The sequence below is a fragment of the Sinocyclocheilus rhinocerous genome, unplaced genomic scaffold (genome assembly GCF_001515625.1).
Source record: "Sinocyclocheilus rhinocerous isolate Xijiao unplaced genomic scaffold, SAMN03320098_v1.1 scaffold2019, whole genome shotgun sequence".
In the NCBI taxonomy this organism is placed as follows: Eukaryota; Metazoa; Chordata; class Actinopteri; order Cypriniformes; family Cyprinidae; genus Sinocyclocheilus; species Sinocyclocheilus rhinocerous.
In genome coordinates this window covers 219615-243627 of record NW_015660491.1, presented here as the reverse complement: position 1 = coordinate 243627, position 24013 = coordinate 219615, and the positions used below count along the sequence as shown (strand labels likewise).

The 24013-nt window shown below is 33.9% G+C and overlaps 2 protein-coding genes and 1 long non-coding RNA gene across 3 annotated transcripts in view; 1 reads left to right on the top strand and 2 right to left on the bottom strand.

The window, feature by feature from the left end:
• Positions 1-2708, bottom strand: part of LOC107724981 (protein unc-13 homolog A) — a 54822-nt gene extending 52114 nt beyond the window's left edge. Inside the window, exon 1 of the mRNA XM_016534093.1 lies at positions 2448-2708. Within this exon, the coding sequence (XP_016389579.1) occupies positions 2448-2635 (188 nt within the window). The 5' untranslated portion in view covers positions 2636-2708. The remainder of the gene's footprint in view (positions 1-2447) is intronic.
• A 2265-nt stretch (positions 2709-4973) lies between these two features.
• Positions 4974-24013, bottom strand: part of LOC107724982 (protein unc-13 homolog A-like) — a 26758-nt gene continuing 7718 nt past the window's right edge. The window contains exons 2-7 of the mRNA XM_016534094.1: positions 21482-21511; positions 20862-20961; positions 13387-13504; positions 7575-7698; positions 6124-6194; positions 4974-5119 (exon numbers count right to left, since the gene is read on the bottom strand). Of these exons, the coding sequence (XP_016389580.1) occupies positions 5027-5119; positions 6124-6194; positions 7575-7698; positions 13387-13504; positions 20862-20961; positions 21482-21511 (536 nt within the window). The 3' untranslated portion in view covers positions 4974-5026. The remainder of the gene's footprint in view (positions 5120-6123; positions 6195-7574; positions 7699-13386; positions 13505-20861; positions 20962-21481; positions 21512-24013) is intronic.
• LOC107724983 (uncharacterized) lies at positions 18760-19142 on the top strand. Its single transcript, XR_001638068.1, has 3 exons — positions 18760-18800; positions 18894-18983; positions 19062-19142. It is a non-coding gene; the product is annotated as an uncharacterized LOC107724983 (long non-coding RNA).

The window sequence follows — 24013 nt, the reverse complement described above, 5'->3', positions numbered from 1 at the left end:
CAACTGTTTAACTCTAGGGGAGTTGGAAAATGAGCCTATTTTCAAAAATAGTGGAGTGTTCCTTTAAGCAAGTCACGCTGATGTCAAGCATTTTTATAAATCAATGAAAACATTTGTTAAAAAATGGAAAAGAAACAAAGGAGACAGTAGAACTGAACGAATCGGTTTAACCAAACAGAAAACCAATCTGGCCAAAATATATTTTAAATATATGCTAAATATGTTGGAAACAGTGTGGCTTAATGAAATACTGAAAATATGTTTTGTTTAAACCTCCAATTGCCAAAATATATTGCAAAATGTACTTCAAGACACTTTCACAAAATGTCCAATCTTAAAATACATTTTAGGTAAATCCAAAATGTTTTTTTTAAATATATATATTTTGTAAAATATAAATATATTTAGATTGACAATATATATACAAAAAAAAAACATATAAGCGACTGATGGCCTTATGGAAAATATATTTATGTAAAATATTTATGTAAAAACATATATAAATATATTTCCCATAAGCTTTAGTCAGTTATATCTAAATATATCTATATTTTCCAAAATACATATATATATACACATATATATATAAATAAATAACACATTGTGGTACAAATAATTTTTTGGCCTCTTGAAGTACATTTTGTTATTGCCATTTTATGATAAATCGCTTGTTGTATTCCTCAACTGTAAGTTGCTTTGGATAAAAGCATCTGCCAAATGAATAAATGTAAATGTAATATATTTTGTCATTTGAAGATTTAAACAAAACATATTTTAAATTTGATTATTATTATTTTATATATTTAAATTAAAAATAAATATATTTCAAACATTTTATATTTTCTTGCACAAGTGACACACAACACTTGTAAAGCCTGAGAAATATGGAATATAAAATAAAATAAATCCAAAATATCTGAATGTGTGCTAAAATAAATATTTAAAAAATAATTTAACAACATATTTTAGCGTGCTAAAAGTCTCTCAGTAACTTTTGCATGCTAAAGTCTTTAAATTTTCCATTTTCAAAGCATAGAAATAACTACTGCCTTCAGCAGTAAACTTTAAGAGAATTACTACCAAGATAGTTTTGTGCAACAAAAGGCAGATGATTAATGTGTTTATTTGTGGAATATCTGTAACTGTGTCAGCCTTCACAGCACAGAAAGCACGAGTGTGTTTGTTTATCAAGCGTGAAACGCTCGTTGAGTGAGTAAATCCACTGTATATACTGTATATATATATATATATATATATTTATTTATTTATTTTACATATTTAACTTTTTTTGAGGCATATGGAATCATACAGGAATATCTTAGTAACAGAAAGAAAAAATAATAATATATATATACAGTATATATAAATACTAAGTATTAAAGTATTACTCGCTCTGTTTCTCTCTCACCTGATGCCTCTCTGATGATCGTAGTCCAGGTCGCAGTTGTTGGTGTGTGAGTATGAGGCGTGAGGACTGCGGTGCTGGTGGCTCATGGGATACTGGTGGACCGAGGCGTTGGGTTGAGATGTGGTGTAGTACGGCGGTGGGATACTGTTACTGGTCTCACTGCGGTAATCACTGTCTCGGTCATCCATCGCGCTGTCTGGATCAATGTCTACACACGCAAATCAAAGACACATCTGCATTTGTGAAACTACACCACACACAAACACATCTGTCATGACCTGGTGTTATTCGAGAAGTGTGATGAGCTATTTTGCTGACTAGTACACTTTTAAGTATTTTATTGCACTTTATCTATTTGCATATGTAAATTTCAATACATATATTTAAAGGCCATTTCTCCAAATGATTTTTTTCTCTTCCCTTCAGCAGCACTTACAAACACTATTTTTTATTCTGGATTTTTACAGTATTTTCTGATTTATGGAGTGATAAAAAAAACCTCTGTAAAAAAAAAAACTCACCTCTGTAAAAACCTTTAACTCTAATAATTTTGAACCTGGCTTTATCCAGTGTTCAGATTTCCATTCTGGAAATATGCAAATGAGTGCATGACTAATTAGATAAAGCCTAGTTTACATATTTAAACTTGTAATACAAAACAGTCCTAATGCACTATGATTAAACAAAATTTAAGTATGGCGATTATCTATTATTAACATGTTTACTGTATTCACCTGTAGTGATGGATTTTAATTAAAGTTATTATGACATAATACCTGTGGTGAAGAAATTCTAGACAGCTTTCAGTATTTGAATTTCTTGCACAAGTGACACACAACACTTGTAAAGCCTGAGAAATATGGCATATAAAATAAAAAAAATCCAAAATATCTGAATGTTTTTACATATTTAACTTTTTTTGAGGCATATGGAATCATACAGGAATATCTTAGTAACAGAAAGAAAAAATAATAATATATATATACAGTATATATAAATACTAAGTATTAAAGTATTACTCGCTCTGTTTCTCTCTCACCTGATGCCTCTCTGATGATCGTAGTCCAGGTCGCAGTTGTTGGTGTGTGAGTATGAGGCGTGAGGACTGCGGTGCTGGTGGCTCATGGGATACTGGTGGACCGAGGCGTTGGGTTGAGATGTGGTGTAGTACGGCGGTGGGATACTGTTACTGGTCTCACTGCGGTAATCACTGTCTCGGTCATCCATCGCGCTGTCTGGATCAATGTCTACACACGCAAATCAAAGACACATCTGCATTTGTGAAACTACACCACACACAAACACATCTGTCATGACCTGGTGTTATTCGAGAAGTGTGATGAGCTATTTTGCTGACTAGTACACTTTTAAGTATTTTATTGCACTTTATCTATTTGCATATGTAAATTTCAATACATATATTTAAAGGCCATTTCTCCAAATGATTTTTTTCTCTTCCCTTCAGCAGCACTTACAAACACTATTTTTTATTCTGGATTTTTACAGTATTTTCTGATTTATGGAGTGATAAAAAAAACCTCTGTAAAAAAAAAAACTCACCTCTGTAAAAACCTTTAACTCTAATCATTTTGAACCTGGCTTTATCCAGTGTTCAGATTTCCATTCTGGAAATATGCAAATGAGTGCATGACTAATTAGATAAAGCCTAGTTTACATATTTAAACTTGTAATACAAAACAGTCCTAATGCACTATGATTAAACAAAATTTAAGTATGGCGATTATCTATTATTAACATGTTTACTGTATTCACCGTGAGTGATGGATTTTAATTAAAGTTATTATGACATAATACCTGTGGTGAAGAAATTCTAGACAGCTTTCAGTATTTGAATTTCTTGCACAAGTGACACACAACACTTGTAAAGCCTGAGAAATATGGCATATAAAATAAAAAAAATCCAAAATATCTGAATGTGTGCTAAAATAAATATTTAAAAAATAATTTAACAACATATTTTAGCATGCTAAAAGTCTCTCAGTAACTTTTGCATGGTAAAGTCTTAATAAAAGTATCGGTATCGGGCGAGTACTGAAAAAAGTGGTATCGGTGCATCCCTAATAATAATATTACCCAAAATGTATTTTAAGATTGGATTTTTTAAAAGTACATTTTGTAATATATTTCGCCTTTTAAAGGTTTAAACAGAAAATATTTTCCATTTGAGTATTATTTCATATTTCTTTTTTTTAAATATATTTTTAAACATATTTACATTTATTTTTTTTGGCCATATAAGATCATACAGGAACATCTTTAGTAACAGAAACAGAAGCAAAGAAAACAAAACACAAATAAACACACCAAACTAGGTCATGCAACTGTGACAAAACCTCATCTATGTTAGCCAGCTAGACATCTTTAACTTAAATTAGCAGATTTTACAATGCTTGATGCATTGTTATAAAGCATAATAAAGGTTTGCAAGGCATAAAAACTAATTTACAGTATTTTGGGTGTCAAAAATCACTAAAATACTTTTATTTAGCAAGGATGCATTAAATTGATTTATAATATTACAAAAGATTTATATTTCAAATAAATGCTGTTCTTTTGAACTTTCTATTCATCTGTGAATCCTGAAAAATAAAATGTATCACAGTTTCCACAAAAATATTGGGCAGCACAACTGTTTTCAACATTGATAATAATCAGAAATGTTTCTTGAGCAGCAAATCAGCATATTAGAATGATTTCTGAAGATCATGTGACACTGAAGACTGGAGTAATGATGCTGAAAATTCAGCTTTGATCACAGGAATAAATTACAGTTTAACAGATATTCACATAGAGAACAGTTATTTTGAATTGTAATAATATTTCACAATTTTACTGTATTTTGATCAAATAAATGCAGCCTTGGTGAACATGTGACCCAGGCTATCAGGCTATCTAATCTTTCAGTATGACAGCATTGTTCACTTAAGTCACTGACTCTGTCTGCGTCTCTTCCTGCAGCAGAGTAAAGTATGGGTTTGATGACTCAGTGTTCTGTGATTAAGGTGATGTGCTACTGGCTGCCATCCAGAGATGATTCCCAGCTGCATGTCTCAGCCAGTCAGAAGGTCCCACTGTCTAGCCCCGCCCCCCTGGGAGCTGTGTCAGCAGAGTGTGTGTGTGTGTGTGTGTGTGTGTGTGTGCGTGTGTGTGTGTGTGTGTTTGTGAAATAAGAGCGTAAGTCACAGTAAGTCAGAGCTTCATTCATGCACGAGGCTGCTCATTCAGCTTTCTGCTAGACTTACTCATAAATCACATTAACGGTGACACACATACGGGAAGGACCGAACCGCTACAGCACTTAGTGCTTTAGATGCTCAGAACTGTGAAGATGATCTGATTCATGTGTGAAATCTGAATCTGATCTGATCTAATGCTCTCAAAAATGACCATCAGACACAATGGCTAGCTTATACGGTCAAGATATGTTTACTTTAATGATTTGCAAATCATTAGAATAGCTTGAAATTTTTCCAGCATTTAATAAGATTTGCTTGAATATCTGAAAGAGAATAGCTGAATTATCCATTGACAGGCTGTAGGCGGATTTAACATGTGAAAGAATGGGAAATTAAATATTTTGGCTAATCTCATGATGATTTAGGCTTTAATTGATGCATGTAGAGCATCACACTCACAGCACTGTGTTCCCGGTACAGACAGCGGCCTCTCCTGAACCTCCTGATATGAATACTGCAACACAAATCACACACAAATGAATCATTAGCCTCATATGAAACCTGTTACATTAATGCAATACTGGCAGATTAAACTTCTAAAGGCAATGCAAACTCTTTATGAGAGATTATGATATCGATCAAACTTGATCGAAATATTTGTTCTTGTTTTAAGCACTTAAAAGCACTTGATTTGGTTTAGTTTATCAGAAAACAAGACTCAAGCAAATGTACCTTGATTTAAGGATGTTTAGATATTTGTATTTGGAAGAAAACAAAAATACAGATTAAGATATTCATTTTTGCAGTGCATGCAACATTTAATGCCATGACTTTATGAATTTAAGAATTTCTGTCTCTGATTTAAGACCTTTTTAAGGCCTTAATTTGTGAAATTAAGACCAATTAAGACTTTTTAAGACACTCAGGATCCATGAAACAGGCCGGCCACTTTTTCTATGTAATGTGTTTCTTTGTTCTTCAAAGAACTTGCTTTGTTGTTACAAAAAACACAACTTTTTGTAAGAAAGATTGCACTTCTAATATAGTATAATTGTATTTTTATACTGGTACGGTCGTACCTTTAAGTAAATATGATTCTAAATGTTATATAGTTTTCATTTAGTTAAAAAAAAGCAATAAGTAGTCACTATGTCTAAATTAGTCTTTTTTTTTAAACTGTGCTGATTTGCAGTAAACAATTTCAAATACGTAGGGGGCAAAAAAAAAATTTTTTTCTATTATTTCTTTTTTTGAGAGAGAAAATGCAAAAATATTAAATATCGCCAACATCTGAAAAAATATTGAGATTTTCATTTTTTTTGCAATATTGCCCAGCACTACTATGTATGACAACATGGCATCTCACAAGTTTGTGTTTAATTTGCGATTGTGAATACATCAGCTTACTTTGCAGATGCTATTGTTTTGAAAAGTGAAATGTCACAGTGAATCTTATAAGCCAATTTTAAGTCTTTGTGTTTTTGGAGAAACTACAGCACAGAGAGACGACAGACTCACGTCCTGGTCTCGCATGGCGTTGAGCTGCTCCAGTTTTTTGGCCCAGTATCGAGCCTCTTCTTCTGGGATGTCTATGGGAGAAACACACACACACACACACAGAGAGAAGAGGCGTCTTAGCCTGATGTCATATCTTAGATGTCATATCTATGGACTATGTAATGGAAAAGACTCCAGCAGAGACTCTTCAGAGTAATATAAAAAATTTACTTACAGGCTGTGAGTCAGAAGCGCCAGACCTTGCAAAGTTGGAACTGCCCAAAGTTATAGAACAGCCTTTGAGCACAGACCCTTTGGAAGATCAAACAAAGTAGTTTCGCTTTCACAACGAAACACATGGCGTCTTCACGACATTGCGGCGGCGGCAACAACAATACTACAGCGAGAATAAAAGTTACACCTTCTTTCTTTGCGTGAACATTTGGGCGGTGTTATGCAAATCTTCCCACATCGTGACGTAGATATGTGGGGGCGTGTTAGAACGAGCCATTTTAGGTAGGCGTGGCTGACTCTTAACTTTTATAAAGAATATCTCTTTGGATTTGAGACTTTAGTCTTTGCAACTTTACAGATCTTCTTTATGCACCAAGAGCTTGTAACACTCCAAAGAGAAAGGAAAAAGTGAAATCGCATCATATGACCCCTTTAAAACCATAAGTTGGGACATAATTTTATTTAATTAATATTATTTTACTTTCATTTACATCACAACCCTTCAAAACATTGCTACTTGCTGTTGTCTATGTGTGTGACTGGTGATATTCATTCCACTGTTTTGGTCCATATACCCATTTAAGTTTACTGTCAGTAAGATTTTTTTAATTAATAGTTTTATTCATCAAGGATGCATTCAATTGTTCGAAAGTGACATTTATGATGTTACAAAATATTTCTATTTCAAATAAATGCTGTTCTTTTGAACTTTGAAAAATAAAATGTATCACAGTTTCCACAAAATATTGTGCAGCACAACTGTTTTCAACATTGATAATAATCAGAAATGTTTCTTGAGCAGCAAATCAGCATATTAGAATGATTTCTGAAGATCATGTGACACTGAAGACTGGAGTAATGATGCTGAAAATACAGCTTTGATCACAGAAATAAATTACATTTTAACAGATATTCACATGGAAAACAGCTGTTTTAAATTGTAATAATATTTCATTGTTTTTACTGTATTTTTGATCAAATAAATGTAGCCTTGATGAGCAGAAGATACATTTCAAAAACATAAAAAATATCTAAATATATATACACACACACACACACACACATATATATATGTTTATTTTAGGATTACACTATCATATAGATGAGCTGAAAGGTAACAGACATTCAGTAAAAGTCACACAACCCCAGTTCTTTCACGAGGTCTGTAGAGATGCTGTGTTTTTGTGGCTGTAGCTGTGATTATCTTATATTATTAGCTGTGATGAGTATAATCTCACCCAGCGGCAGTTCGAAGCGCGTGTCCAGAAGCAAACGGTGAAATGTTGGATCTTTGGTCCCACAGATTTCATTATCCGCCATTATGACCTGAGAATCTAGAGTCAGCCACTCGCCTGGTCCTTCCTGAAACACACACGCACAAACACAGACACAGACACAGACACAGACAATCACACACAGACAGACACAGACACACGCAGACACACACACAGACACAGACACAGACACAGACACAGACACAGACACAGACACAGACACAGACACAGACACAGACACAGACACAGACACAGACACAGACACAGACACAGACACAGACACAGACACAGACACAGACACAGACACAGACACAGACACAGACACAGACACAGACACAGACACAGACACAGACACAGACACAGACACAGACACAGACACAGACACAGACACAGACACAGACACAGACACAGACACAGACACAGACACAGACACAGACACAGACACAGACACAGACACAGACACAGACACAGACACAGACACAGACACAGACACAGACACAGACACAGACACAGACAGACACAGACACACGCAGACAGACACACACACACACACACAGACACAGACACAGAGACACAGACACACACAGAACTGTATTTACACATCTACACAATCAACTGAGTCATACTGTACATTGTGTCCCAAATGACATACTATATGCACTTAAAGTAGGCACTATGTCTGACATAGTGACATTTAGTCGGCTAGTTTGTCGTCCATCATCGTCACAGTCATTCCAGCATGTAATTAAAGCTGAGACGTTCAGTGCATGAAGTGTCCAACATCTCACAATTCATTTTTTGGTTAAATAAGTAAATAAGAAGTGCACTTCTTATTCTTACTACAAAACAGCATTGAATAGTGCATAAGAATGTGAATTGGGACACACCTACAGACTCATCATGCATATCATTTTGTCATCAAATACAAATACTTTAAAATTATAGGCTAATATTTATATTACATTTATAATATATATAAAGATTGTATGTATAATATAAATAGCATATTGCATAATATATACATTGTATATATTGTATATTCTTTTATAATGTTCAGTAATTAAACAAATAATTTTATTTTACTATATATTGTATATTACATTATATATATATTATATTGTATATAGTTATATACTTTTATTCTCTTATATTTTAAAATATTATTATAGAAATATCTTATAAAATTATAAAAATAATGTTACTATTTTTGATTATTTTTATTCAAGTCAGCATTTTTTATGAAGCATTTAAAGCAACAGTTGGTGACTCAAGGTTTTGTATAGATCAATATGTTAATATTGTAAAGATCAATGATGTTAATATTAATATTTGCAAAAAAAAAATTTAAAATTAATATTTGCAAAAAAAAAATTAAAAAAATAATAATAATAATAAAAGAAAAATCTTTAATAGTGATTTCCATCCAGAGCAGTGTTACTTGAGTATCATTTAGATAATATTATGTTTTTTATTAATTGTATTAATTAAAATTATATTAATTATTAATTTGAATCAGATTTATTTTTATATTTTCTATTTTTCATTTTTATTTATTTAAAGTTTGCCATTTTTTGTCATTTTTAGTAGTTCAAAATTATATTAATTATTCATTTGAATCAGATTTATTTTTATATTTTCTATTTTTCATTTTTATTTATTTAAAGTTTGCCATTTTTTGTCATTTTTAGTAGTTTTTGTTTTTTATGCATGTCTACATAGTTTTTTTTTAACCCTCGACGGCTTCAAATCACATAAATCACACAAACACCAGAACATCAGCGACCGAGAGAAGAAAAAACTCATTCATTATTGACAGCGGATGATATATTATTCATGTTACGTTATGAAAGCTTGAGGGAAAACTCGGGGTCATTTATAAAACGGGACATAAAAGCAGCAAATGGAAGGCAGCTCAATAAAACCGCCGTCTTTAAATAAAGCAAGCACTGGCTTACGTAACAGGACAGAAAGGGCACAGGCGCACATGAGGAGGTCTGAGGTGCATTATATTAATTATTAATTTGAATCAGATTTATTTTTATATTTTCTATTTTTCATTTTTATTTATTTAAAGTTTGCCATTTTTTGTCATTTTTAGTAGTTTTTGTTTTTTATGCATGTCTACATAGTTTTTTTTTAACCCTCGACGGCTTCAAATCACATAAATCACACAAACACCAGAACATCAGCGACCGAGAGAAGAAAAAACTCATTCATTATTGACAGCGGATGATATATTATTCATGTTACGTTATGAAAGCTTGAGGGAAAACTCGGGGTCATTTATAAAACGGGACATAAAAGCAGCAAATGGAAGGCAGCTCAATAAAACCGCCGTCTTTAAATAAAGCAAGCACTGGCTTACATAACAGGACAGAAAGGGCACAGGCGCACATGAGGAGGTCTGAGGTGCATCACGGCCGTAAATCCAGCAGCGCATCCCGTGTCTGAACCAGATCTAATCAAAAACGTGACCTTCACTTCCCTTCTCCCACATCACACCCTGTCATCCAGTGTTACATTTCATTTAAAGTCTGATCTCACCACAGAGAACAACTGTACTGCTCTTATGTTGCTCTTTCATAGCTCATAACATTTTAGATATTAAAATTTGGCATCTTGCCATCACACTGCAAAACATTATTTAATTACTTGATATTTTTGTCTTGTTTTCCAGGACAAATATCTAAACATTCTTAAATCAACATAAATTTAGTTGAGAAGCAAAATTACTTAAGATAAATCTTGTTTTATGAGAAATGCATCAAAATTAAGTGAATTTATGCTTGGACTAGGACTAGGACTGGCCGACATGGCTAAAAATATTATCACAACATTTTTTCCCATATCATACAATATCAATATTTATCACGATATTCAATGTTTTCCGTAACTCCCTTTTAATTTAGGGCCCCATAAAAATCAATTTTATTTTCCCCTAAATTCTGTTTTCTATTTTATTTTTTCTGGATTCTGTGTTTTATGATTCAGTACTAATTTATTCATGAAATGAATTAATAAAACTTTAACAGTTTAATCAATCTTTTAAAATGTATTCAAATGAAAACATAATTAATTTACAACAAAACACTGAATTTTTATTTTTTCAAACAAGATGTACAGAACTGTATAAATTAATGAAAAACACCTTGTTTGTATGATATTCCTTAAGAATAATAATATTGTTATTATTACTTTGAGAATTACATTAATAATACACACTGCAAAACATTATTTAATTACTTGATATTTTTGTCTTGTTTTCCAGGACAAATATCTAAACATTCTTAAATCAACATAAATTTAGTTGAGAAGCAAAATTACTTAAGATAAATCTTGTTTTATGAGAAATGCATCAAAATTAAGTGAATTTATGCTTGGACTAGGACTAGGACTGGCCGACATGGCTAAAAATATTATCACAACATTTTTTCCCATATCATACAATATCAATATTTATCACGATATTCAATGTTTTCCGTAACTCCCTTTTAATTTAGGGCCCCATAAAAATCAATTTTATTTTCCCCTAAATTCTGTTTTCTATTTTATTTTTTCTGGATTCTGTGTTTTATGATTCAGTACTAATTTATTCATGAAATGAATTAATAAAACTTTAACAATTTAATCAATCTTTTAAAATGTATTCAAATGAAAACATAATTAATAACAAAACACTGAATTTTTATTTTTTCAAACAAGATGTACAGAACTGTATAAATTAATGAAAAACACCTTGTTTGTATGATATTCCTTAAGAATAATAATATTGTTATTATTACTTTGAGAATTACATTAATAATATGTTTCTGTCATAATTTCTTCAAGTTAAACCGAACTTTTATTTTGATGGTTTGTCGTGAAGGTCTTTCAGTTTTAGTGTCAGTGTGTATTTGATGGTAGTTTTTCTCAAATGAAACAGTGAAAAGCTGGTGAAGAATAAAATTATTTTTAACTTCTATTTTCTTACTTAAGAAAAACAAATATTTAGTATTCCCAAAAATACTTATGAATGTTCAAAACAACATTTTTTCCCATATCATACAATATCAATATTTATCACGATATTCAATGTTTTCCGTAACTCCCTTTTAATTTAGGGCCCCATAAAAATCAATTTTATTTTCCCCTAAATTCTGTTTTCTATTTTATTTTTTCTGGATTCTGTGTTTTATGATTCAGTACTAATTTATTCATGAAATGAATTAATAAAACTTTAACAGTTTAATCAATCTTTTAAAATGTATTCAAATGAAAACATAATTAATAACAAAACACTGAATTTTTATTTTTTCAAACAAGATGTACAGAACTGTATAAATTAATGAAAAACACCTTGTTTGTATGATATTCCTTAAGAATAATAATATTGTTATTATTACTTTGAGAATTACATTAATAATATGTTTCTGTCATAATTTCTTCAAGTTAAACCGAACTTTTATTTTGATGGTTTGTCGTGAAGGTCTTTCAGTTTTAGTGTCAGTGTGTATTTGATGGTAGTTTTTCTCAAATGAAACAGTGAAAAGCTGGTGAAGAATAAAATTATTTTTAACTTCTATTTTCTTACTTAAGAAAAACAAATATTTAGTATTCCCAAAAATACTTATGAATGTTCAAAATTTTTTTTCTTAAGATTGTTCGTAACACAAAACTTAAGAAGAATTCAAATTCTTGAAAAGAGTCTTCTTAAAAATCATCATAAATAACCTCTTAAAATTAGAATAACCTTCAACTTGTCTTAAATCCCCAAAGGTTAGATGTTTAATGGATTTATTGGGTTGTTTCAAATTAATTGTTGCAAGCATTACAACATGCATAACTACTTTTATGCATGACGTGACTTTATGCCGAATTTGAAATTCAAAACGGAGTCAAATAGGGACCTCGTTTTTAATTTTAGCCTATAATTACGACATAATTTTCAGCAGCATTCAGTACATATACATTATTACTTGTACATTCAGTACAAGACAGTTGGCGCATGAGCGCGTAAATGAGTGCATCTTAAGACAGACTCTTCAAAAATAACTATTTAAAGTACATGGTGCATTAAAAAACAGCAAAAATAATATGCACGCTTTTTATGATTATTATGCAGCATTATGACTTTTCTCACGATTGTGAGATAATATCTCTCAATTCTGATTTTTTTTCTCCCAAAATTCTGTTTACATCTCGCAATTCAGTTTTTTTACAGAATAAAAAAAAAGTAAAAGTTAATTGAGACTTTAGTTAATTGCGAATTCTGATTTATATCTCACATTTTCCCAATTATTGAGAAGAAAAATCAGAATTGCAAAATATACACTTGCAAAAGTGTAAAAAAAAAACTGAATTGTGAGATAAAAAGTTGCAATTATTATTATTTTTTTTTTATTTAAAAAAAGCCTGAACTGTGAGATAATCAATGACAATTACCTTTATTTTTCATTACATGGCAGAAACAAGCTTCCATAAAAGCCTGATTGTCTTCTTAATAATAAACAAAAAATCACATAAAAAAAAAAAGTGAGAATTTTTCAAGAATTTCACTTAGAAACATTCTTCAAACTTCATGAAATTTATCTTATGACATTTCTTAAGAAGATTTTCGTGAATCCGGCCTTAAGTAAAAGTCTCTATTAGATCCCCAATTATACTAATCTTTCAATTAAAGCTTGATATTTAACTTTTTAATTAAACAGCATTCCGTTTTTGCTGTCATATTGAAACTGGTATTATGAACGGCGCTCATATCAGCCGTATCATGCAAACCCAATTGTGCAGCACCGACCTCGTTTGATTGGCGGATACTCCGCAGTGGGATCCAAACGTAGCCGACCATGGTGTCCCAGATCAGTCCTTTATTCCACACCTCCACCGTCAGGCCCAGATCCAGCCGATTTATCTCACTGGACACAAAAAGAAAGAGAATGAAAAGACAGAGCAACCTTTAGATGAAGATAAATGCAGGTGGCAACGGACCGCAGAGTAAACCGCTGAATGAACCTGTAAATGGGAAACGAAAATGAACAAAGGATGAACGAAAAAGGCTACTTGTACTTGCATAAAGACAGTAAGATGTTCTGCAGAGGAAAGTTAAAAGCTTTTATTGTGATCAACATCAAGCCTGGTGTGAAGGGGAAAGCTGCGTGGGTAGAAGCTCGTCTGGAATCAAGATTCGATGTTTATCGAGAGACATTTGCATCTGATTGTTCGCACCACACGGAGAGGATTTTACAGACTAAACTGCTTTACGTAATTACATCACTGCAAAATGGAAACAAATAGGAAACAAAACATGCCCAGGAGAAATATAACACGTATCTAATTTATAAAACAGCAGGACACATTGTTAGAAAGAAAACCAAGAGAGGAGTAAAGACAGTGCAACACTAGTTCTGTGTGCTTTCAAATATTATTACTCATGTGGTCAAATGTGTATTTAAGCAATAAAAATGCAGACATTTTGGATATTTCTAATTTTATATGCCACATTTCTCAGGCTTTAGAAGTGTTATGTGAGTCACATGTACAAACAATTAAAATACTGAAAGCTGAAACTGATGTCTTTCAAAGAGAAACAAGAATTTCTTCACCACAGATGATATATATATATATATAATAATATACAAAGCCATACAATGCTTATATAAACATATAATATATAAATTCTAAGCTATAAAAAATAATTTATATAAACATTATATCATAGCGCTGCTAATTCAATCACTTTAAATACAATAAACTACAAATTTTTTTTACTAATTTATATCATCAGGCTTTTCCCAGTTGATTAATAACAGTGCATTTTGACAATTATCTTGTATTACAAGTGTTCTGAAATGTTATGTTTAAATATGCTAATGATGCATTATCTAATTAAATATGCACTAATTTGCATCAGGGCTGGGTTTTGACGATTCGATTCGATTCTCATTCACAAGCTTGCGATTCGATTACCAATTTGATTCGATTCGATTCAATATCGATTATTTTGGATATACAAGTTATCTGAAATGTTATGTTTAAATATGCCAATGAGACATTATCCAATTAAATATGCACTAATTTGCATACATTTCCAGAACAGAAATCTGAACATTGGATGAAGCCAGGTTCAAAATTCTTGTTTGATTTTGTCGAAATATTAAAGGTTTTGGATATTTTGGAGTTCTCTTTTTATCATTCCATAAATCAGAAGATACTGTCAACAGCCAGAAAAAAATACCTTTTCATCATGTTTTAAGGAATAAAAATGTTATAAATCAGGCGAATGATATATAAACAAACCCTTCAGTAAAATCCTTCAGAATAAAACAGTTTTGGTGTAAGTAAGCGCTGCTGAAATGGAGAAAAAACTCACCACCTTTAAAGATATGTATTGGAATTGAAATCTACAGACAAAAATAGATCAAATGCAATAAAATAGACACTTAAATGTGTATTTTGCATGTTTTTTTTCCACTAGTATGAAAGAAGACATGTTATGGAAGCAAATTAGCCTAAAATCTGAAAATTGACCCATGCTTGAAACACAATGTTTTTGGCTGTAGTGCCTTGCCTTAAAACTACTTCTCTGGTAGGAAAATTCAATTCAAGAGAGTAATTATAATTGCAATTTGCTCAACCTCCAAATGATCTGAAAGCAATAAAAAATAAAATGTAATTTTAATCTTTATTAAAAACACAAAACAGCCATAATTATTAGCTGAGGCTGTTGCATACTGCTGTTCTTACTGCATAATGTTTCACATACTATTTTTAAAAACAGCAGGCAGTATACAGAGTATAAATGTGCAGTATGCAGTACATTTTCCGCTTCTGAACATCGGCGCTATTAAAGGCATGTCACGTAGTGGAGAGCAGAGACGAGATTCTCTGCAGAGCGGCGTTACGTAAGAACAGCCGTGCTGCACCAGTGCAAACGCTTTGAGCTCATCTACACTGTCTGTTATCAATGAACAAGAGCGCAGGAGTGAGCGTGCGGGCGAATGAAGGGCAACAGAGGCAGATAAAGTGAAAACGACAGCGATAGAGCAAAGAGAAGGTGATCTGTTAGTAAATCACAACATGAGAGGAAGATCAGGATAACTGAGGGAGAGAAAGGAGGAAAAGAAACAGAATAGAGAGCATGAGAGCGTGATTTATGGAAGCCCGTTTCTGCCACTGAATAAAAAATAAAAAGGTAATGGTGACTTTTTTCTTGCAATTGTGAGTTTACATCTTTTTTTCTCAGAATTGCATGATGTAAACTCACATTTGTGAGTTGTAAAGTCAGAATTGCAAGATATAAACGTTTATATCTCGCAATTCTAACACGTAATTGCAACTCGCAGGTTTAAGAAAATGTCAGAATTGTAAGCTTTCAGCAGGAGTTTGACTGACAGGTGATATGAGCAATCATAACGGCGAATCTGGCATTTTGTCTGACAAATAAACCAGACCAGAGTGGATGACCGTCGGTAGACTTGAACTTGAAAAACGGTGTGTATTGACGTCTTTCTGCGGTTGAAACAAGAAACCTTCTGATGATCATTCATGTTTATTTTGTGCTATAATAACTAGTAAAGAGGAAGAGATGATCACTTCACGTGCGCTACAGCGATCTGTCACGACATATTTATTGTTTGAATTTCTTAAAAAAAAAAAAAAGACAAAATTTGAAAGCTGAAACTTTGTTTCATTCCAAAAGTAACATGCTCTGTCTTGTCTGTCGGCGTGTCGTCAAGTGTTTTTTTACTGTGTGAGAACATGATGTGTGGCGTGAGAGCGCAGCGTAGCAACAGTAACTAAGGGGGGCGGGTCTTTGTGAAGGGTCAATTGTGAGTTTGTGTCAATTCTGAGAAAAAAGTAAGAATTGAGGGGAAAAAAAGTCTGAACTGTGAGATATAAACTCGCAATTCTGAGAAAAAAAGTAAGAATTGATATACATAAAAAGTCGCAATTATATTTTAATTTTTTTTTATTCCGTAGCAGAAACTAGGGTTGGGTACCGAAGCCTGACCTATATGACCGGTATGTACCGGACCGAATCAGAACGCGAATTTCGGTGCCTCCTTTCGGTGCCTCATTTCGGTGCCACTTAAATGCCTGAACTGTCGATTGAAATATTTGTCCTCTGGTGCTATGAAATGGACGTAAGAAGCATCAGATTCATCAACACGAATTATTAAATTCTAGTTAAATTTAAATACTGCATTCATGGGGTGTCAGAATGATCGGAAAAATTATATCCTGAATGAGAAAACTCACGTGAACGTCGGAAAGCTTTGATGATACAAATCCAAGACATCTTTGTAGTAATGTTACTGTCCATTTTGTTTTCACATTTCGAGTTAAATGTGGGGAAATGAGACCATCCGAGAAGCGCGTGAATGCAGCAACTACACTTGCTCTGACGGCAGCAGGTGGTCTACCGTTTGCTTAGCTAGCTACATTAAACCCACTTAAATTAAAATGCCTAAAACTAAACGCTCTAAAGTGTGGCTATATTTCACAAGAAAGGATTCCGACACCGCGACGTGCAGCAAATGTTTTACAACAGTTGCGTGTAAAGGGGGAAACACGTCAAACCTAATAAAACATTTGAGGGCACACGGAATAAACTTGAAAGCAGAGGGATGCACCGTGTTTGACAGCTTGCGGACATCAGCTGGCACTATCAGTGTGGACGACCCCAGCCCCAGTCATACCAACCCTAGCAAAAAAGAGTCAACCGATTATGATGACGACAGCAGCCCTTCCGCAGGTTAGTAGTAGGCTAATGTAATGTTAATTGCAAAATGCAAATCTTGCATTCATGCTAACAAATGATCAAACGATTTGTAAAATATTAATGTAACATGGATTATGTTTATAATTTTGGCTCTCCAGCTAGTAGTACTACAGCAGTGACCCCATTTACCATGACAAAGAAGGCTACTTTGAAAAAAAGGAGAAGGTGGAGGAACTCCACAGGGCTGTGACCAAATTTGTGGTCAAGGGACTGCATTCCTTTTCCACTGTGGAATCCCAATGGTTCAGGTAAAAAAAAAAAAAAAATGTGAAAAAATTGTTAAATATGTTAAAGGAGAAATATTTTCTTTAATTGATGCGTTATTAAATTTGTCAAAAAATATATATTAATAACAAAAAAAATATGTTAATCCTTAATAGGGAAATGACTGCTGCCCTTAATCCTCACTACCGACCCCCATCCAGGGATGATCTGTCCAACACTCTTATTCCTGCATACGTGAACGTCTGAAAGCTTTGATGATACAAATCCAAGACATCTTTGTAGTAATGTTACTGTCCATTTTGTTTTCACATTTCGAGTTAAATGTGGGGAAATGAGACCATCCGAGAAGCACGTGAATGCAGCAACTACACTTGCTCTGAAGGCAGCAGGTGGTCTACCGTTAGCTTAGCTAGCTACATTAAATAGCGTAGTCATTATATATCTCAGAAAGTTATGTTTGTTTCAAACATCTTCTTCAGTAGATTGTAATTCAAAATTTGCATTTGTGTTTCAGATCTGCCACAACATAACATGATTCTGGATGTCAGAACATGGTGGAACTCTCTTTTCTTGATGGTGGAGTAGTACCAGGCCATCCAGGCAGCATCACTTGACCAACGACTCAGGAAGGCAATGGAGAAAGACAAGTAATAGACAAAAAGATCACTTGTGAAACAATGAGTAGCAATAGTTGGTTTTTATTCTTATCTTCATATTTTCTTTTTTGTCCCAGACTGGAAAGACTCACAGATGACGACTTCCAGAAAGCAGAGGATTTTGTTAAAATCATGAAGCTGTTGTACACCTCAACCCTCTGTGTATCCAGTGAGAAGTCACCCACATGTGGCCAAATTCTCCCCATACTGACTAAGCTGGAGGAGCATTTCACGGTGGCTGAACAGGACACTGTTTTTATCAGTGCTTTGAAAGAGAAAGTCTGGGAAGATCTGGAGAAACGATATCAGGTATTTTCCATTTTCATTAAGAGCTTATGCTTAAAAAAAGAAGGAAGGCAAATCACAATTTTAACTGTTAGACACTAAATAGTTTGTCATGTTTTATTATAGGATGAAGACATTAAGAACTTCCTCCAGGAGGCCACTTTGATGAACCCTCGCTTCAAAGGCAAACTTGGATGTGCTGTTGCTGCTGATGCTGCTTGTGGCCGGTTGGAGAAAGCAGCAGTTTGCAATGTAACAGAACAGGTATTTTATGCTCAGTCTTATTTCCCATGTGTGCCATGTTACAGTTTCTACAACAAAGTATTGCTGTTTATATGTGCAACATTATTTCTGCAGCTTCCAATGGAGGTCCTTCAGGATCACAACATTGAGGAAGATAGATTGGATGACCATCAGGAGGACAAGTCACTGAAGGCAGAGGAACATGTAAGTAATATTGGAATATACTATTTTAAATGAATATATTTTTGAAGCAAGTTTGTCTAAACACTACTTTTTTTTCAGTCTCCATGTCACGAGAAGTGTGCCAAGAAGTCAGCCCTAGAAGAGCTGTTTGAGGATGAGGACCGAGAGTTACTTCAGGCAACAACCTTTAAAAGTGGTGCCATCTCCATAGCTGAACAGGCCCATAAAGAGATTGAGATCTACAAAGGTCTCATCAGGACAAGAGCCTGTAGCTTGGTGGTGGGGGAAGCGGGACAGTCTTCCCATATTGTCTGCACTTTCAAACACATACCTGTGTGTGCAGGCCTCATCGGCACCATCTGAGAGAGTTTTCTCCTGTGCACGACATGCAATAAGTCAGGGGAGGTGTCATATTTTGCCAGAGAAGGCAAATATGATCATATTTCTGCAAAAGAATTGCTGAAATTTGAAGCTGTTAAATTATTGTAGTTGGGTTAGGTGGCTTAGGTTTTATTGTTGTTGTGTTTTGTATTTACTTTTATATTCATGTATACTTTAAACTTTTAATATATTGTTCATTTTAAAGAACTTTTTTGTCCAATAAAAAGGTATACTTGAGTCATCCAACATCATTTTGTGGCTTTTTTTAAAGTATCGGTTCAGACACCGTTTTGGCACCGGTAAGCGATTTCTGGTAGCCAATGTTGACATTTGAAAGCACCAAAACAAAACACGCCCCTACCCCAAAAGGGTCTCGCCCCTATTTTGATAGCTTCGCCCCACACATATGTACGCAACCCAGGCAACGATTAGTTCTGTGAAACAAAGCAAAACCAATGTTACAGTGGCGTGGCGTGACAAAATGCTATAGAACTCATTATAATCAGTGATGCTGTCTACACCATAGATATATATACATATCTATGGTCTACACTGGATGCGGCACAACACGACAAATCCCCGACAGAAAACTGCTGCTGCGTTCTATTTATAACGTATTGACACAAATTTCAAATGATTTTCAGCGGTACCTTTGTCGCGTCCAGTGTACTAGACGGACTTTCGCTGTTGCGGCGCAGACACTGTGTTACTCACCTATCGTGAAGAAACAAAGCAACCTCGGCGTCCGATCGCAGGCCTTCCACTCCTTGAGTTCTCTCCAGCGCTGGAAAGCTGATTCGATATTTACACGGGTCCTACTTCTTGCCTTAAGCCTTCTTTTCTTCCGCAGACGTTTTCCTCTTTTGTTTTTTATCCGCCATCTCTGTCTTTCTGTCGCTCGGCTCGGCTAATGTCCGTCCTGTGCACTGAACGCTCTCTCCTCCACATCATGAGTAGACCTGTGCAGTGTGCACTGACCCCTCTCCCCTCCACATCATGAGTAGACACGCCCCTTACTGCTGATTGGCTACAAGTTTGTTTTGCTCGAATCAGTTTTCTAAAGCGTTTTTGAAAAATCGCTTACCCCACCTTTAAGAGAAAAAAATGATCTGACCGCATGACGGCATACGTGATGAACCACTCACGAGTGACGAACTCTATGAAGGACCGCAAGTAGAACATATCGCTAGGTGCTATTCACACTAGAGGTCGACCGATAGTGGATTTTACCGATACCGACCAATCAACCGATATTTTTTAAAATGGATACGCAACGAAAAATAAAAGAGTGCGTAACTATTGAATTTAATTTAATTGAATTTAATTAACTATCGGTGCCGATTAATCGGCAAAACGATCAATCGATCGACTTCTAATTCACACAAAATGCGCTTTTGCGTTGACAAAGATGTGACGTGGCTCACAAGTAGACGCGAGATGAACTTAAACATAAAGCAAAGAAAATAAATCAGAAAGGAACAAGGATAAGGACAGAAGAAGAAAATATGAAGGACTCACAACATGAAGTCTTGCTCCCAGCTGGGTTGGCTTCCCCGTACGGCGATGGTCGTACTCTTCACATTCTGAACCTTCAGAGTCACATATGTGTTGAATTTCTCTGCAGGAGGAAAATAGAGATAGAAATCATAGCATTCACATACAGTAATCCCAAAAAGAACTGTACTGAACAACTTCTAAATAAATTTATAAATTAATGTGTATAAGTATATTATTTAATTTTTTATTTTAATTTATTTGTATACATTAACATTAAATTAGATTACTAAATGATGATGTAAAAAAAAAAAAAAAAAAGAAAGTAAATGCTTTACATTGTTAGTTATACAGTAACACCAAAAATAAAAATGTATTAATTATTCTATACATTTATTTAATTTAATTTATATAAATTAACATTAAAGTAGATTACTAAATAATGTTAAAAATATGTTTTTCATTGTTAGTTATACAGTAACACCAAAAAGTATTGTACTGAACAACTTCTAAATAAACGTATATATATATATATATGTATATTTTTATGATTGTGATTTTTACACACACACACATACATTATATATATGTGTGTGTGTGTGTGTGTGTGTGTGTAAAATCATGTGTGATGTCTGTTTACTTACCCTGGGGTCCATCATATTTGGCCTTCTTCACTGTAAAAAAGAGACAGAAGAGTAAGAGTTAGTATAAGATAAATAATGAGACAATAAACGAGCTGAAACAAACACAATGAAACTAGATTTTAGTGGTCGTCTGACATTCCTTTTGACAAGGATCTTCCCACTGTGAGAGTGTGCAAGTGTTTGATACATACATAGTGTGCATTATAGATGAGCAGAAGTCTCTTCATACAGGAATGAGGGGATTTTTTAAAGTTTTCCATCTCTCTGCACTGTGATGACGTGTGTTCCCATGCATCATTAATGCCCGCTGTAGCACATGGCATGCAGAGGAGCATTAATATGCAAACCCGCTCTGAACCCCCATCCAACACCACCCAAAGCTCATCATCTCTCCTCTTCCTCAGAACGGCCATTCAAACAGGAAGTGAGTGTGTTTTAAAGCCTTGACTCAGCTGGACTCTACACACACATAAACACTCACTGCTGGTCCTCTGTAAACGCCTCGTGTGGTTTTCCTCTTCACTCTCATCTAAAGCAAGTTGCTCTCTGGGTAATCATTACTGTAGTGCTATTGCGGGATCTGTGCTGCAGTAATTCCGATGCATTCGCATTCGTTCCGGCACTTCTGCTGACCGGAATTCTGGCCAATAAAACCATTTGAAAAGATGAGAGCTGAGAGGAAAGCACCGGCATTAGTTGAATTTCACTGGAGTTACTCAGGAGAACATCTACAGACTCATGCAGCGAGAGCCCACGCCAGCGCCAAAGGATATGACATCATAGACGGATGAAAATCGAGCTGTTCTGGGCCAGTTTGACCCACTACACTTCTTTGAAATGTCAGAAATACTGATTAATATGAAAGTTTGTTTTCTCCATGAGATAAAAAAAAGAAAAAAGTAATTGCTTTTCTCGCAATACTGAGTTTACATCTCACAATTCGTACTTTGTTTCTCGCTTTCTGAAAAATTCTGGAACAAAAAGTCAGAATTGCGAGACGTAAATTCAGTATTCTGACTTTCTTTCTTGCAATTGCGAGTTTAGCTACATCTCACAATTCTTACTTTGTTTCTGCCATAGAATAAAAAAAAGTTAATTACGACTTTTTATCTCACAATTCTGACTTTTTTCTCGCAATTGCGAGGTTATACCTAACAATTAATTTAACAATAATAATAATAATAATACTTTAATATATCTAATATTAATAATATAATAATTTAACAATAATTATAATTTAGATATTAATATAAATTTTTCTTCTCAGAATTACCAGTTTATTATTCACAATTGCAATTTATAAAGACACAATTGTGAGTTCAACAGAGTCCGGATTGTTAGTTACAAACTCAGAATTGCAAGAAAAAAAAAAGTCAAAATTGTGAGAGAAAAAGTCACAAGTACTTACTTACTTCATTGATGTAATGTATGCATGTTTGTGGCAGAAATGGGCTTCCATAAATGAACCTAGGATGTTTTTCTTGAAACTGTGTAATATTTCTCATTAAGGGCATGAACATACCTGTAAAGTTTATATTTATATTTATATAAAACTTTTTACATTTATGCATTTGGCAGATGCATTTATTTGCAGAATGGATGTTATGTTGACGGAGCAAATTTTTATCCGTTCATGCATGTAAATTTTGTTGTGAATTAAAAGCATGATCTTAGCGTTGTTATGTTCTACTGTTTGAGCTTTGGGGAAAGCTTTTGGAAAGCACAAAAAATAAATCAATAAATAATTTTTTAAAAAATGTAAATTTAAATGTAAAATAACGAAATACTGTTTAGAATATTCACCTTTCATGGAAAGCAAGAAGTATCATTAAAGTAGTCCATAATACAAATATAACATATTAAAGTCTTCTGAAAACATTTGTGTAAAGAACAGATGCCCTGGGACACAAGAACCATCATCCAAACACAATAAATGCTATAGTTTAGAAATAAAGACTTCAGTTCAATTTCACCCAATGGCCTCTTAATTCTGTTTTCAGTACGTCAGCAAACACTCGCTCGGTGGTACTTTCTTGGTTTCTGACTCATTGTGTCTCTCTGCGGTCTGATCGAGTCCACAGCGTTTTCCTCCCCAGGGCTTCCGGTGTCACTAATGAATCCTGAACGCTTCTTTCTGCCCTATCAGACCAACAGCAGATAATGTCATTAATCAGACTCATCTCACACTGGACATTAATGGCTCCCTGAATTCACTCTTGTTTCCTTTCGTTTTGTCCCTCACAAACAAACAAGATTTTTCGGAGTTAAAGATACACACATTCATTCATACGCCTTTACTATAAGAGAGAGAGCTTAAAGGGTTAGTTCACCCAAAAATGAAAATTAGCCCATAAATTACTCACCCTCATGTCATCCTAGGTGTATATGACTTTCTTCTTTCAGACGAATCCAGTCAGAGTTATATAAAAAAATTGTCTTTGATCTTTCAAGCTGTTTCATGGTACTCAGCGGGTGTTGCATGCATCAGTCCAAAAGAAGTTAAATAAAAAGCGCCCATCCATAAAAAAAAGT